General features: G+C 44.6%; 1 protein-coding gene across 1 annotated transcript in view; it reads right to left on the bottom strand.

The window, feature by feature from the left end:
* Window positions 1-16,159, bottom strand: part of CRHR2 (corticotropin releasing hormone receptor 2) — a 141,403-nt gene extending 125,244 nt beyond the window's left edge. The window contains exons 1-2 of the mRNA XM_041490118.1: window positions 15,960-16,159; window positions 2,132-2,225 (exon numbers count right to left, since the gene is read on the bottom strand). Of these exons, the coding sequence (XP_041346052.1) occupies window positions 2,132-2,225; window positions 15,960-16,025 (160 nt within the window). The 5' untranslated portion in view covers window positions 16,026-16,159. The remainder of the gene's footprint in view (window positions 1-2,131; window positions 2,226-15,959) is intronic.
* Between the last annotated feature and the right edge of the window lie 608 nt (window positions 16,160-16,767).

Genomic DNA, 16,767 nt, shown 5'->3' with positions numbered 1-16,767 from the left:
GTTCAATATGGCTCTCCTTGGGTTTCTTTTCTTGATTTTTTTCTCCCCTTCTAAAATATGATATCTGCACTGTGTCAAAGAACAGGAGCCAGAGAAAAGACTCACACACTGCAAGCTCTGTGGTCTGGTTCACTCCATCCATGCTGCTAAATGGAGCTCACCAGTGTTCCCATGTGACACATCCTTGTCATTATCAGGTTCAAAATGAGGGCTGCAACACAACTCACCTCATTTTGGACATTGAAATATTAGAGCAGACTTAGTTACAGAAGCTCATTATGCTTGGACCCCAATAAAGAAAAAGCATTTTCTGCTCCATTTTATATTTTAATTTAGGATTAAATCATGCTTTGGTCTTTAACTGTACTAATAGAGCTCTACTGACCATGAAGAGGTGGTGATTATATTGCAGACCTCCATTTATAATGAGAAAGCTCATAGCTGAATAGTCCAGACTGTTTGGAAGATCTACTTTTCATGGAGCACAAAAACAACAGGTCATGGGAACCACCATGCTCCTGTTGATGACCCACCACACTGAGAAAAGAACATTGGTCCATGCTAAGCAAAAAAGTGAATTTTTGTCCCTAGGATGTCCCAAAGTTCACCTCATGCTTGTACCTGAGGCTGACCATGGAGCAGATCTGGGGTTTACTATATTTTACTACATTTGGGGTTTATTACCTGTATAAAGCCACTCTCAAAGCACAGTACAGGTTCACAGGATTTTAAAGCATCATAGAAAGTTTGTTCTATAAAAGCTGCGTGTTAGACTGATTATCAAAATCAACTTCCATTAATTTCAGAGCATTGCTTTACCTCTGATCAGTGATACCTCACAAAGATACTGGACTAGAAGAGAGGCTTCTGTAGCTTCACTCTTCCCTTTTCCCATTAAAATTCTGTTCCAGTAGCCACACTCCACTGGAGAATATGCCGTGTGTTCATGCATCACATAAACAACCCAGAAAATTATGTTTTGTCAACAACTGAAAAATAAATTGTTTGCTGACTTCTAAGACAGCCTGGCATGAAATTTGTGTTTTTTTTCTAAACTAGAAGCTGTGCACAAGGAAAAACACTTCACGAATAAGTGGCAAGTTTTACGATAATATTTACAAACACATTCAAAAGGCAAAGAACACCTAAAAGAAAGGTCCAAATACAGAACCTCATTTATCTTCCCTTTGTTTCAAGCCAAGGAATGGAATAGATGGTCATTAAACTGATATAAACAAATCTGCTACAGGAGGCAGAGCTGCTCCCTGGAACACAATGGCACCAAGGGGCAGAGCTTGGGGCAGGTTCATAATACAGGTCAACACACCCATTTATATGCAAATTGAGAGGCAGTTCAGGCACCACAACTTTCACACTTCAGTCTGATATCTAGATCTGCTTATTGTCCTTAAGGAATTAAGTCAGAATAAAACATCATTGATCCAACATATTTTACAGAAAGATCTTTAATTCCCTGAGCCTCATTTCCTTTGCTGTTTCCCAGGGATGGAGAACTGGCTGAATGATAATATGTACATTATATTTTAGACTCCTCCCTCCACCAGGGAGGAGAAATGGGAGAAAGAAAGTGAAGAGGTAGGGAAGAAATGTAGTTTTTCCCCCAGAAGCACCATTCATTGCATCACACACCCCCAAGTCATGCTGCAGAGGAGTGGCTCTGAGCATGCTTCTCCCACATCTGAAACAAAGCTGGATCCAGTTTCACATCTCTTACAGCATCATTTTTGTGCTGGTGTATTTTAGCCAAGAGACAAGTGCTTTTCCCTGCTTCTAAAAACTGGTCTGGATAGATGGAGAAGACACTTCAACTATATTAATCTTCACCTATCATATCAGTCAGTAAGTACAGCTAATTCAACAGATTAAACTGTGAGAAGGAGCTGTCAGTAGTTCCCCTGAAGGGAACTACTCCAGGTGTGTAGAATTCTCCAGCTGAATAGAATTCCAAGTTCCCCTTCCTTGTCACACCACTGCACATTGCCACCAAGGAAAAGCCAAGGCTAGAGACAGTATGTTTACCTCAGCAGGAAAAGATGTTCCTGGAGCAAGGACACTTTGAAAATGGATCCTCCAGTAACAAGAAGCCACCAAGAAGTGGAGGAATAAATACCTGTGACATTGGTGCGGGCTGACAAAGCTTCGCAGTACTTTTCCAGCAGCACAGACAAGGGCAGGTTCACAGAGGATTCACAGTGGAGAACTATCTGGATAAACAGAAAGAAACCAAGCAGGTAAAGCAGCAACCTAGAACAGATTTCTTCATTCATGAGTACAACAAGCCCCTGCAGTCTCAGAGCCGTTCCCATTCATGATTTACTCAGGTACAGACACCCCCTGACATAGAAGGTTTGTGGTTGTACTTGCTTGGCTCCAGGGCATGACATGGAATTCACCTGACTAATGCAGAAAACTGAAAATTAACCACCTATTCTGGATCTCTCCTTGTGGGAGCTGCTCAATGCCTTTAACAAAGCTCAGGATCCACTCTGTCTCACCTGAAAGTAGATGCCTGAATTAGCAGAGCTGAATCACATCCCATTAAAGATCATGTGTTGACTTTTTTCAGTGAACTTTTAATTGCTATGTGGGTGCCAAAGATCCTTGCACATTCCAGACAGCAACTGGCAAAGGGCAGTTCAGAGGGCTTGAATAAGGTGTTTCCATGGAATATATAGGATAATTTGGCATCCCTGTAAGGTGTCCTGTGGCTCTTTTTAGCCAATGGAAGGCCCACAAGTTTCTGACCCTCAGCATTCAGGGCTGAGCCTTCTACTGAGGGCAATAACAGTGAGAAAGAGCAGTAATGCCAACACGGGCACTTTGAGAAAGCTGCAGGTTCAGTACAAGGTAACAGTACACCCCCAAGTAAAATTTAGGGAATAGAGTTGAAAATCGATGGGGATATTTTAATTTTCACACTCAAAATAAAGCAACCAGTGCAGACAGAGGAGAGAAGCCCACACCAAAATATAGAGCCAAGTTGGGATGCTGCTTGGAGCAAGAGAAGCTCTTGGAAAGTCCTTTAAGAAATGCAGAACAAAACGTGGCAGGAAGATTCAGGAGTGACAAATCCATGACAGAAAATTCCATTTTCAATCTATGAAACAAAATCTTTCTGACTGAAAGTCTTTCTGAGGGGGATATAAAGCCATGGTAACACATAAAATGCCTTCCCTTTTCTCTTTACACAGAATGACTCCAACACAATTCAGCAGCTTTTACTCAGGGAAACAACCCTACTCCTTGAAGGTTGATATTATATTTCAGTGCTCTAAGGTGTGTTAAGTGATTGAGGAACCCATTTTATGTCACTGAATTCTCTGTCACCTAATAAAAAGGAGGGTAAATGCTCATGACAATAGAATCCATCAGCAATGTTATGTTGGTGTCTAAAGAACAACTGCTCTTTGTACAGCACCTTTTTCTACCAATTTCTCTCTTTGCTGTTATTTTATAAAATAGGAAGTATTGAAGTACAAACAGAAAGCCTTTCCCAGACTTCATTCTTTACACACAAACTCCATTAAGGGGCTGTTTTCTCCTCCAGGTGTGAGGGTTTGTGAAGAATTTTGTATGAGTTAGAGACGGGACTTCTAAGTTGTTTCAGATAATGTGATTTATTTTTCTTATGTTTTACATAGGTAGGAAAGGTGAGCACAGATAACATCTTCACCACATAACTCAAAAAGTCCCAAGACTTCTAGTTACAAGATCTTTTAAAGATTATTAATATAACACTGTTAACAAAGATATTTATAGTTTTGACCCAATTCTTAAATATTTTGTTTTATAGAGTCATACTACAGTGTAAGTTTTTTTTTAATTAATCATGTTATAAAACACAAACTTACAGTACTGTACTCTAAAACTTTAATCTTTCTTCTACTTAACAGATCTCTGCTTTAAACGACAAATCTGCATTTTTATTTCTAGCATCTAAGTTTGGAAGTCTTTTCTAAAGTCTAAATCTTGTGTTTAAGCCTAAAATTTGGCTTACAGGCCCAAAGTTCTGAGAGTTTCCTGCATTTCAAATTCCAACATCCAGGGAGGCTCAAAACTCCTGCCTTCCATAGCAAACCCTCCATGCATGGTCAGGTCACGGAGATAAAGCCAGGTACAGATTCCACCTCCCGAGGCACAGAGCTCCCAAAACTCAGACTCTGTCTCATGTCAGACCCAGGCACGTGAGTTGACACAGCAGAGGTATTTCTTCCCCTCCATCCCTCACCCCTGTGCCATTCCCAGGCCAAAGCACTGCCTCACTTCAAAGAAGAAACTCAAGCCATCGCCCTGTACTGTAAATACGCCGCGTGTTCAGCTGTGCCCTCCCCAGGACGATGGGAAAGAACAGACAGAGGTCAAGCTCAGCACAGCTTGGGCAGGAATAGGAAAGGTTAAATGTCACATTTGCCTTAGGGTCAGCCCAGGTTAATTTGGCTGGGGGGAAAAGTGCCTTCCACATATTATGTTACTTTTGGTTTCATTTTCTCTCCGCTAACCACGGTCAACTGCCTTGCTGTGCACGAAAACTTTATTTTTTTTTTTAAATTGTATTTAAAGCAGACAAACTCAAACGATGCCTCAGGTTTTAGCTTTTATATTTTCAGATTCTGTGCTGCTTTAGTGTGTGGGTCTGAGCTTCACATCAGGGCATGGTGAGTTCTATGCACAGAGCAGGGAGACAAAACAATTCCTGCTCCAGCTGGGCACCAAGGACAAATGATCCAAATCTCAGCCCAAGAGCACAAACCCCGTGGGCTGGAGAGAGAAAAACAAGCAGGATGGGAGTGCAGGGGCTGAGCTGGAATTGGACAATGAACTCCAAGATACAAAAGGAGCAGAACTGATCAACGTGAGAGACCCCGTGAGCACTCGTGCATTTTGGGACCATTTGGGTTCATCTTGGGTGCAGCCCTGGCTGGGTTCTTGTGCTGCCCAAGGTGGATCCATGGAGGAGATCCTTTGAATCAATCCCTGCTTTATTCCTTAGCTCTGTCCAGTCTCTGTTCTAGTTCAGCCTTGAAAAACCCCTCTTACAATGATAAAAACCAGCAAAACAAAGAAAGAGAAACATTTCAGTGATGTAGAATTGCAAAGATAAATAATTGGGCCCGTGACTGCACAGAAATTATATCTGAAGAACTGAAATAATTGCTTTGGGTCACTAATGCATGACTTTACTCAAACTGCATTTCTCTTAAAACAGCTATTCCATAACCTCTGCCCATCAAATCAGTTCTTTTTTGTCCTGAAAATTTACCTAAGTCGTGCACAGAAATGTCCAACTTAATTCCTCTGAGCCACTGTGAACATTCATGAACAAATAAAACTTATGTGCTGAAACAAAGATTGAGGTGGAAATGAATCTTTTACTTTCCAAAGCAGGGACACCAACCAAGAGCAGGCCAGCTCTGAGTCTTCCAAAAATAAAAAAAAATTACACAGCCTTTGGCCAACTTCCCATTCACATCTGAGAGGACTTTGGGAAAAGGATGAGTTGCTCTGGTGTGGCACTGTCTGCCTCTCTAATGGGCATTTTACTGGGCATTTCCCCTTGGACACAGTCACTGCTCTTCATTAATTCATGAAAGATCTTTATCTCTGTCAGAGGACATAACTAGGAGACACAAGAGTTGCCTACTCACAGTTCCCACCAGCATTTGTGGTTATTTCATCCAGCTTAGAGAGGATTTTTAACTTCATTTTAAGAAGAATTAACAAAGAGTCCTAGTTTGAAGTACTGAGTTCCACTATGGAGCAATATAGAAATGTAAAACCAAATGAATACCAGTGCTGTAAAATTCACCTGCATGGGAGAAGTTGTTTTCTCCTCTCAAACATAGAAGAAGTGGCTACAGGAATACAAAGGAATGGCTTTGGAATATAAACCAGCCCCCAAAACGATAGATAGGATCCAAAAATGTCAACACAAGCATGGGGCTACCACAGAGACACAATGGAGCATCTGGTAAATTTAAATACCTCACAGAAGGTAGCAGTAAATAACCTCACAGTAGGTAGTAGGTAGGTAAATTTAAATACCTCAGAGTAGGTGAAGTCAGCAGGAATGCAAGCTGAAGAGAAGGACTGAAGAGGAAATGATGGCCCACGACAGTGGAACACCCCTTGCCAAGGTGGAGGTGAGTTTGGAGGCAGCGGGTGCTGCCACACATGGACAGATGCACACACTCCCCTTTCCCATCCTCACACAAGAATTCCCAGATGCCATACTGCAGAGCTCTAATAAAAAACCAGTTGTTAGGCCTCCCTGTCAAACATCTGCTGGTGACATGCTGAGAGGTGCTGACATCTGACACAGCCTCAAAGCAACAGAGCAAAAACTCTTTTAAAAAAAAATGTAGTTTCTAGTACTCCCAAGGTCCCAGAGAAATCCATCCCATGGAAGTGCAACAGCAGCTCAGCAGAAAGCCACTCCCAGAAAAGCAGTGGGATTTGTATTGAATAGCTTAGACTTCAAAACAGAGAGCAGCAGCTGAGCTGATCACACAGGGATTCCTTTGGAATTCAGGAAGAGAACAGGAATTTTCCAGATGCAGTTCATCTGCGTTATTTTAAATCTTTTAATTGGAACGACCTCCACTGACTGGGTCTTCTGCACTATAAGGACAGTGTCACTTAGATGCATCCTTCCTACATTTTCTTTACACTACATACAAAAGGAGAGGTCAAAACATTCCTAGAGATGATGGCTGCAGAAGTCACGAGCACATCAACATCTTATTTAATCATCTGAGCCCTTTCTTTTACTGAGCAAGATGAAGTGACCTTCCAACGTGGGAAAATGTGGAGTTATTAACACAAAATGTGCTCAGTCCACGGCTGACAGGAGAAGGGTCCATCTCATGTCTTCTTTGCCACACAAAGTCTCACCCTGCACTATCCACTGTGCTCTCTTAAAGCCAGAGCATTTTCCACTCCTGGGAAACCACCTCTGGCAGTGGCATGGATCAGGTCAGGAGGATGCTTCTTCCTACCCTTCATCTCTGGGAGCCTCCACTGCTCTTAAGACTCCAGCTTTTCCCATGTGTTTCTTTAAAATACCTGAGGCTGAAAGTGCTACCTCGTTTCAACATCAAAACTGCAGCAGAACTTTCTTCAGCACACAGAAAAGCTGCTGCTTAGCAGCTTTGCCTCAGAACTCAGGGGAAAAAAAGAAAAAAAAAAAGAGTGTGAGAGAAAAGGGAAACCTGCATTTAATTTTTAGTTCTTCAGTTAGGCAATGCAAATAAATTCACTCCATCTCCACAATGAGACTGAGTTCTCACCCCAGCTTCTGGAATGGACATGCTCCTTGCAGAACAGAGTAGAACAGTGGCCCAATTAAAAGCAAAAAATTTTAGTCTGTGTGCAGAGAAGCTCATTTTAGGGATACACAGGCATCTAACTTCACAATGAAAATGTAATTAGTTAAAGAGCTCAACTCAGCAAAATCAAAGTGAATCTTACATTTCCTTGACAAAATCCATCCTCTCTTTGAACAGTTTCCAGGGCAGGTGGGCATCTGGCAAGTTCTACATCACCAGTGTGGGGAAACAGAAGCTTTGGGGGAAAAAACACCAGATATTCCTTGGAATGCTCTTCTAAAAAATGCCAGCGTTCATCTGAGAAGCTCTTTCCTTCTAAGAGAGGGCAACACATGGGAGAGAATGAGGAGAGCTGGAATATTTGCTGACTACTAATCACCTGAAGTAATATGTACAATCAGAAGAGTGAAAGCTGCTACTTCCAGAACAAAAACAGAGATTAGCACAGGAGAGGAGGGGAAAGTCATCCTCAAAAGTGGCCAGGATGGATTTATATCCACTGCCATGTGGTTACTTCATCCTCAACATGCATCTGAAAGAGATGCTTATTAAAGAACAGTAGTCAGAGGGCCAGTGTGTTGGAAATAATTTGTTTTTTGGAGAACCAAAAAGGTCAGCCCTCCGCATCAAGATGCTTTTGGCCTTTCTCAACAGTAACTTAAAATTGCTCGTGCAGCAGCACTTGGCAGTGTACAATTGTTTGGCTTGGCTTCACCAGAAAAATAATTTCCATTTGGGATAGAAAGTCTAAATACAAGTTTTCACAGGAGCCTGCAATCTGAAACCTGAGCCAGCTAAGGTTACAGTAAAGGGAAAGACTCTGAGCACAGTTCAAGAAAAATAGGCTCCTTTTCAAGTCATCCTTCAGCTCTTTAAACTCCCCCTGAGTTAGTCCAAGTGGCCACATAAAACATTGCTACTTTCTAGAGAACACTGAATGCTCCAGGAGACACTGCTCCATGATCTTAGAGGCCAGATGTATTCTGCAGCTCTTCCAGGAAGTCTGGAAAAAGAGACTAAAAGTCTGCATGGAATGGGAATTAGGACCCAAGTTCAATAAAGCAATTGAACACATGCTCAGTTTTAAGGCATGAAATTAAATCAATCTTTATGCAAAAATAAATTAAAAAAAAAAAACAACCCTTAAGCACCTGCTACACTGAACCCACTACTGAACTTCACTGTTGTGTTTGAAACTTGGAGATCTGCCTTCAGCGAGCACTGCCTACATGCTCTGCTGAATCAGCTTTTAGAGGGGAAAACTGAAAGCATGCAGGTGCTGAGGGATTTTCTGAGTCATGAGATACAAACCAAACCTGGCTCAGGCCACCCATGGGCTGGACTTGTCCAACCAGGTCTCCAAGCCCTTCCAAAGCAACCTGAGATGTTAAAAATGAGGACAACCGCATTTGAATCGCAAGCTCTCCTGAAATAAAATTGTTTAATGGAAGGACTTTTCAATTTCACATCCTTGAAGAGTTTTGTTGGTCATTCCCCACACCTGTAGGTATCAGATTCATGGCCTGGAAGGGGAGCAAGCCTCTCAGGGCACTTCTTCCTTCATGTCTGCCCTCTCCTTAGGTCTGTGAGTTATTTTTTTCCCACCCTATTCCCATTCCTGTGAATCCTCTCAGCAGCTCCAGTGTGATTCACCTCACCCCCCTATTCCAGCAGCCTTTGCTCAGTGGAAGAAGGAACCCCTGTCAAGGACCAATCCATCACCTGTGCTTTAAACATGGACTCCAGGGTGAGATAATCATGCACTGGAGACAAAACACTCAGGGAATCCAGAGCAGCTCAAGTTTAAAAGTCATATTTACCCAAGTGAATGCCAATACCTCCCTCAACTAACCTTTATCTACATGCAGAGCCTCTGCAAGGATCATCACCCATGCATTGTCACCACTGCCACTACACTTCCAAAGACACCCCTCGCAAGTTCTCCCAGCTTCAGCTCAACAAATCTGAGCTCCTAATCTTTGTTTTTCAGGTCTCTGCCACCTGAAAAAGATAAAAAAATCCATTTGGATCAAGACTTTATCAGCTGAAGATATCTGCTCAGTTTCCCATGGAATGTCAACTCTGTATCCTCCACAAAATGTTCCTCAGACCCAAGATTTCCTGACAGGGATTTAAAAATGAACCAGTGAGGTGGCACTGGGTATCAGCAATGAACTTTCTCTTTATCCTTCCTTAAACTGCTAATTCTTGGGCTGGAGCCCACTTCTAGATTTGAAAACCAAGTATCACAGTGAAATTTAACTCCAAGTCTGGAATTATCTTTCACTACCTGAAGGGGAATCACAGGCTCTTCTCTGAGGAGTCAGATTCCACTCAGGAGCTGACAGCAGAGCATCAAGACAGGCATCATTCACAAATCGAAGTGAGGGAAAATCTCATAGAACATAAAGAAAAAATTTTGCACCATGACAACGACTGAGCATCAGAAAAGAAATGTTATAAAAAGACATTCCAGAGATGTTGTGAGAGCTCCATCTTTGCAGATTTTCACAGCTGAACTGGATGAGAATGTTTTGGTTTTGGAATTAACCCTGCCTTCTGGCAATCCCTTCCAGCATAAATTATTTTTTCATTCTTTGATTCTATATGATCTACAGCCCCTATGACAAAAAGAATCACAGATAACAATTGTTCCCCAAACCTTTCAATGGGCAATGTAGTAAACAGCTTACAGACCATATCTTGAACAATAATCAGCAATCCAGAGGCTTTCAGGTTTCTCTCACTGAAGTTTCTAAGATTTTTTACTGTGTTCACATAAATATAATTGAAATATTACACCAAATACTATGAAAAGACATTTTTAAATTATTACTGTATTTAAAGATAAAATTTTCTTAATTTTCTTTTAATCCTTTTTTTTTTTTTTTTTTTGTGAAGGAAAGAAATACTGCAAGTCTGACAAGACTTCAAAATCCTCATGAAGATACTTCTTTTGATAAAGTAGGGGATTCTTACACTTTGGAAGGTGTCTCAAGTTCAAGATAGACTGAACAGCTGATCTCCCAGCAGGTGAGTTTTGAGGCAGGATGAGGAAAGATCCTCAGTGCATCTGACTGGAAGCACACCTGGTCAAAATACTTCCCTGAGCTTTGAGACATCATTCTCAGCAGCCAGAGGGACACCCCGGGCTCCCTCTCTGCTTTGAAAGAGCCAACTGATGGCAGAAGGAGCAGCCTGGTCCCTGGCAGGGATGTCTGCTCACAAAGCAAGGAAGCAGCAAGGGAAGAGCTGTGATGGCCACAGTGCCCAGCACAGCCCTGGCGTGGCTCAGGAGCCTCTGCTGGCGTGAGCCCCCTGAAACCCAAGCCATGCCCTGGCCTGGGATCTGCTCCTGCCACTCAAAGGGAATCGATACCTCAGCGAGCAGAGCCTGGCTGGCAGCCCCACAGGAAACCTGTCCAGGCCCGTCAGCACACTTCCTTCCCTTCCCTTTTGCCTCCTTTCCTCCTTCCTTTGAGCTGGAAAAGCCAGAGCACAGCACCTCCCAAACCATGGCAGTGCGGAGATAACAGCACTGAGCAGCTCTCCCACATCCCAGGGACTTGGGGAACAGCAACAGGGATTATCCCCCAGCCCTCGGAAGCAGCAGCTCCTCTCCAGCCCTCTGGCACTTCAGCTACTATTACCAGGGCAAGGGTTTAGCATTGCAGTGAGGACAGCTAATGTATTTTAATCTCCATCTGCATTACTCACTATTTACTCTCCTGGCATACACAAGTCAGAGTGGACAATTACTCAGCCAGCATTATGCAAAAGTTTATAGAGCTTTAATTGGCTTCGTTTAATTAGCTTCATTTCCTTATAGCTCTGTGGAAGAAGTACTTTTCAGCTCTTGAATTATCCAATGGATTTTCCTTCTTATTTAGTGAAAACATGCTGAGTTTCTGTGCGGGCACATGAGGCTTAAGGGATGTTTGGAGAGGCAGATTCCAAGTTCTCCACACCAGAGCTGGGGAAGGAGCAGCACACTCCCAGCATCTGGCTCTCAACATTCCCTCCTCTGCACAGCAAGGAGGGATTTAGGAGTCAGAGGTCAGAACAGGACATTGGAATTCATCTCTGTGAGGTGCTTTTCTCTCTCCCTTCCACAGCCAGATGGACCAGCCTTTGAGAAGATCCAGCAGAACATCTGCTCGTGAAAGCCAAAGCAGATGAGCCCAGGGCCAGGGAGCTGAGCAGTGCTTACCACAGAACATGCTCCTTGTCAAAGAGCATTGCAGGGAGCATCCCACAAACATCCCCACGCTGCCACCATGAACTGGAAATGAAATTTTCATGTATTTGGATGTGACTGATGAGATTCAAGCAGACAGTCACCTGAAGGACTGCTCTGTCTGTTGACTGATCTACTTTCTATTTGTCTTCTCTTGTAGCAAGGACCAAAGACAAATTTATACAACTTCTCAGAGAAGAAAATTAAAATACTTTACCCAACACTTGCCAATTTAAATCAAATACAGCTACCTTCAAATGTGTTAAGATTAAAAGCATTATTAGCAGTAAAACAAAGCATTTCTGTATAAAGAAATAGTTTGATAAAGCAAAGCAACATAAAGAATTTAGTTGTCATGAACAGAATGATAAGGAGTCAAAGACAATGTTTATACAATGCTTTAACACAGGCCACTGAGTATCCACATGAGGCAGGGAGGTGAGAGGGGATCGCTGGACAGCTCCAGCTTCACATCCAACAATTAATGTTTGCACTTTAAGGAAGAGCAGACTACATTTGGGATTAAAAGTGGTGTAAATTACAAGAGATAAGGACATGGGCATGATCTGTTGCAATTTATAGACATGGTGTGGAAAAGACAATTCCTGCAAAAAAGTCATCTGCTGGATAAACTTTTAATCTAGAGTAAATCAGCTTTCCCCTAAATCTCCTTTTTGGGTTTGCAGTGCTGCAAAACCTGAAAGTGATATAAACTACAAAGGAACAGATTCAGCAGCATGTGCAGCTTGTTGTTACCACCCACACTTCCTCACCTCCCCCTCTTCCCAAAAAATAAGATCTGCAGAACTATTAAAAGAATCTAGAAATGTGCAAATGTTTGTTCTAATACAATATTTTTAAAATATTTGGTTTACTAATATATAGGGCAAAATGAAAATAAAAAGAAAACAGGAAAACGCATCCTTAATAAGTACATATCATCCGCTACCCCGTTTTTCTCGTGGTGGATCTCTCAGTTCAGCACATCAGCAGCAGGAACTCGCAGGAATCCCTGACACAAAGAGAACTGATCACCAAACTCAAAGCAATGAAGAGGTGGCCTTAGAGGAAGACCCCTCCCTGGGGTGAGCCCAGAGCCATGGCAGCACAACACTTTCCATCTAAGCCAATAAATCAAGCAGTGCAAAGGTCTGTTCTAAGTCCTTAATCACTTCGACTGTTCAATTTTTAGAATGGCTGCTGGCACACTGCTGTCCCAAGCAATCTGGTGGGATCTCACACAGTTCCTGGGAATGATGTGGGAGCTAGAGAGCACCATGGACCAGCTCCATGCACAGTCTGCACAGCACGTCCCTGGTTTAGATGCTGAAGGAGCTCAGTCACATGAGCACAAGTGGCATTTTTTTCTGAAGGCTGGAGAGCTTTCTTGAAGATATTGATGTAGCAGTGGAGTTAGAACCTGTGAGGCTGAAATTAAAATTCTGCACCTGATAAAGCACAGGCTGCAAAGAGATCCCAGCTCTCTCTTCCTCCACAACCACGCTCTGGTTTGGAATATGAAGGTCACAGAGTTTAGAAGACTTGATCATAGCTTTTCCTCTGCTCTTGACAGACTAATAATATGTAAGCAGATGCCTTATATGCACAAAAGCTAAAGCTGCTTTCTTGCTGGCTAAGGGCAGGGATGAACATCATCACTGAAATGTTTTACGGCAAAACTACAGCCAGCCAACACCAGGACACAGCCACCTCCCTCCAACATCCAATAATTGCCATGGGATGGTTACAAACTAAACCCTGACAAAGTACTGCCCCAGGAAAGGCTTCTCCTGATGAGATGTTTATGCTGCATTAATTCACAATAGGGCTGAATTTTGGCAGCCTCAGACCAGGAACACTATTTAACTTGTCATCACTGGCTGATACACTCACACTGCCCCGGCTCTTTTAACAGCTCCAGGAGAACAAATAAATGATAGCAAGGTTTGCTTTTGGTTTTGATGAATAATCCCCCCCTTTCCAAATTACGTGAACTTAGCAAGGACTTTATATAAAAATGTCATAAGACTCATTTGCCTTCGTTTTATGGTTTGTTTTTTGTTTCCCACATTCAGTTAAATGTGTTTTCAAGTGCATCATACATCCAGAACTCCTTTAAGAGAACATAAATCTCAGTTCAAGTCTTCACCTTTTTGCTGACCAGCCCTGTGAAATCTGTCAGGTCATTTGCACCAGCATTTTCATGTGGCAGATCTAATTCTGTACCAGAAAGTTGCCTCATCTCGTGGGCGTTGCAAACCTGCAGCTCCCATAAAACACAATTGCTCGGCTGCTGTGAACTTAAACTCCCTTAACTGGGTAAGGGCCTGCTCCCACAAGCAGCTATTTTCCTCAAATCCACAAACGTGGATAAAGTCACTGACTTTGAGTCCACTTTCGAGTGTCTTCAAGTTAAACAAGAACTTAAGAGCTTTGGCTTTGAGCCCAAGTTTTAAAACACTGCTCTTAAGCTTCTTGGTGCAAAGTTCCCTCCAGCTGGAAAGCAGAGATCCAGATTTATTGACAATATTCAGGGATTAAAACACTCCCCAAAGGAGCAGCAAAAGCTTCTGCTACAGCTGGAGCAACCAGAGCTGTTCTGAAGATTCAAAATATTATTTCCCACACAGGTATACAAGAGCCCCTGTCAGTCACCAGCATGTTCCACCCAAACAAGCTCCTCTGTAAAAACACACAGAATACACTCAGAGTTCACATTTCTTGGACTAAACACATTTTATGGAAACTTCACTTTTTGATCCTTAATCTACCTTTTCTCCTTTCTTTCTTCTGAGGCAGTTTTGTTTTTAAAGCTGCGGCGCAACTACCGAAATTTGCAGAAATAATTCAAATGCAAAGTTGCAGCAGAACTGGAAACCTGGAAAATACACAAATTATATCCACAGAGGAAACACATAACATTTCTTGATTCACTGAGAATGGATTAGTCTGGCTAAATACTCAGTACCTGAGTACTTCTGATAACCTCACTGACAAGTCACACACTAAAGACAAACTGAGATATTTTTATGGACCAAAATAAATCAGTAAGAGAAAACACAGACTGGGAGGAAAAAAGAGACTAAGAAACAAATATCAGGAAGAACTGGTTTGGGGTTGAAAACAGCAAGTGTGTAGACCCATGCCACTGTGATCCCATGTGCACTGATCTCTTCCTTCTTTTGAGGATAAAAAAAAACCCTGACACTGACAGAGGTGAGAAAGTATTCTCTCACTTCTAAGAAAGCTACTGTGGAAAATAAAAAAGAAATTAAATTGTTGCTTGTCTCTGAAGCCTGTTGTTGACCTGGCTTTTCTTTTTCTTTCTAAAATAGAAAAACCAAAAAAAAAAACCAACCAAACAAACCCCCAAAATAAACAAACAAAACCCCACAAACAAACAAAACCCAAACCAAACCAAAATAGACAGAACTTAGGGAAACAGAACAGATTTTCTTTCTTTATCTAAGGAAATGTTAAAGATAGACCAATTACACTGCGGTTCAGAAGGGTCACTGCCACTTTTTTAAAGCTGTGGGAACAGCCTTTACAAATTCTGCACAGGTTCAAAGCTGCTTAACCTCTCACGTTTTCTTTTCAAGTCTGGCTTAACCACACTTGAAACCGTCTCTCAAAACAAGCAAACCACCAAAAAGCACCGGGAAAGCTTTTGAAGTCCAGTCCGATAAAGGCCAACCTGATTTCCACCTCATCCCAGCGTCTCCCAGGGGGATGCTGGTGATGGAGAAGGACCACGCGGAAAAGCTTCCTGCGGGTTTCACTCGGAGAAACTCGGAGCAAGTGCTCGGCTGTGTGCGTGGGCTGAGCCCTGCCCATCGCCAGCCCTGACTGCGATCGCTGCTGGAGCACATGGTGCCAGGAGAGACACCGGGACAGAGGCCGGGGACAGCGGGCACCGCCAGGGAGCGAGGAGATGGCCGGGAAAACCCCTTCCCGCTGGGGCAAGGAGCTGCCACCCCAGTGGGTCCCTGTGCTGGGACCTCTTCTGGCGAGGCAAGGTGGCTGCTTCACAGGGCAGGGGGCACTAGAAAGGGCGCAGAACTCGCTCCAGAGGTGAGCGGGCAGAGGGTGTCTCAGAGCACCTGTGATGGAGCAGGAAAGGGCCACGGGGACGGACGGATCCCCGGGCAGCAGCTGGCAGGGAGCAGTGCCCGCCCGAGGTGCCCCAGAGCCGGGGACGCACCTGCGAGGGCGCGGGGCACGGTCCCCGCACGGAGCCCCGAGCGCCCGCGGCTGCCCCGCTGCGTTCCCCGCGGCCGTGGGGCGTCCCCCCCGCTCCCTCCCTGTCCCTGTCCCGGTCTCGGTCCCTGTCCCTGTCCCGCACCCCCCGCCCCGTTCCCGTCCCCGGCACTTACGGGCAGGAGCAGGAGCGCGGCGGCCGCTGCCGCGGGGAGGCTGCGCTGAGGCGCTGGCCCCGCCATGAGGGCTCGGGGGGTGCCCGGGGCTCAGCCGGACCCTCGGCGCTGCCCCGGCGCCGGCATCGCCCCCCGCCTGCTGCCCTTGACCCCTGCCCGCCGTCCCGGAGCCGAGCACGGCGCTGCCGCCGCGTCCCAGAGCAAACCCCCGGCAGGGAGGGAGGGAGAAGGGGGAGCCGAGCCCGCCCTCCGCCCAGGATTCCTCGGGGATGGAGGCGGCGGGGGGCCCCCGGGGGAGCGCGACCCTCACGGGCTCCAGCAGCGAGGGGGACCGTGCAGTGGCCCGGCTCCGAGCGGCAGAGGGGCTCCCCCCTCCAGCGGGCGCCGGCCGGGAGCGGGGCCGCACCGCCCGCACCCGGGCAGCAGCCGTGGGGAGCCCCCTCCCCGAGCGCTGAGTGATGGAGAGCCCTCTTCCCCCAGCGATGGGGACGCCTCCAACACCAGCTTCCTGAAATAACGGGGATCCTCCTCCACCTTCCCGTACGCTGGAAATTCCACTGCCTCCAAAGTGTCCAGGAGCAAGAGGATTCTCTCTGCCCAGGCTCTGGGTGCAGTGGGGATCATTTTCCAAAATTAGTATGCGATGGATACACCCCCTACAGCCCCCCAGGAACATTAATAATCCCTTCACTAGCACTCCATTCTGCCAGGAATTAGGTAAAATGTTAACTCCACTGCCTGAAAACTTTAAGGAGCAACAGGCTTCCCCCACTGCCCAGGTACATTGTGTGCACAGTGTGCAGAGGTG

The sequence above is a fragment of the Pyrgilauda ruficollis genome, unplaced genomic scaffold, assembly GCF_017590135.1.
Source record: "Pyrgilauda ruficollis isolate IOZ18807 unplaced genomic scaffold, ASM1759013v1 scaffold12, whole genome shotgun sequence".
NCBI lineage: Eukaryota > Metazoa > Chordata > Aves > Passeriformes > Passeridae > Pyrgilauda > Pyrgilauda ruficollis.
Note: the sequence above shows the minus strand (reverse complement) of the source record. Positions and strands in the feature narration are given on the sequence as shown.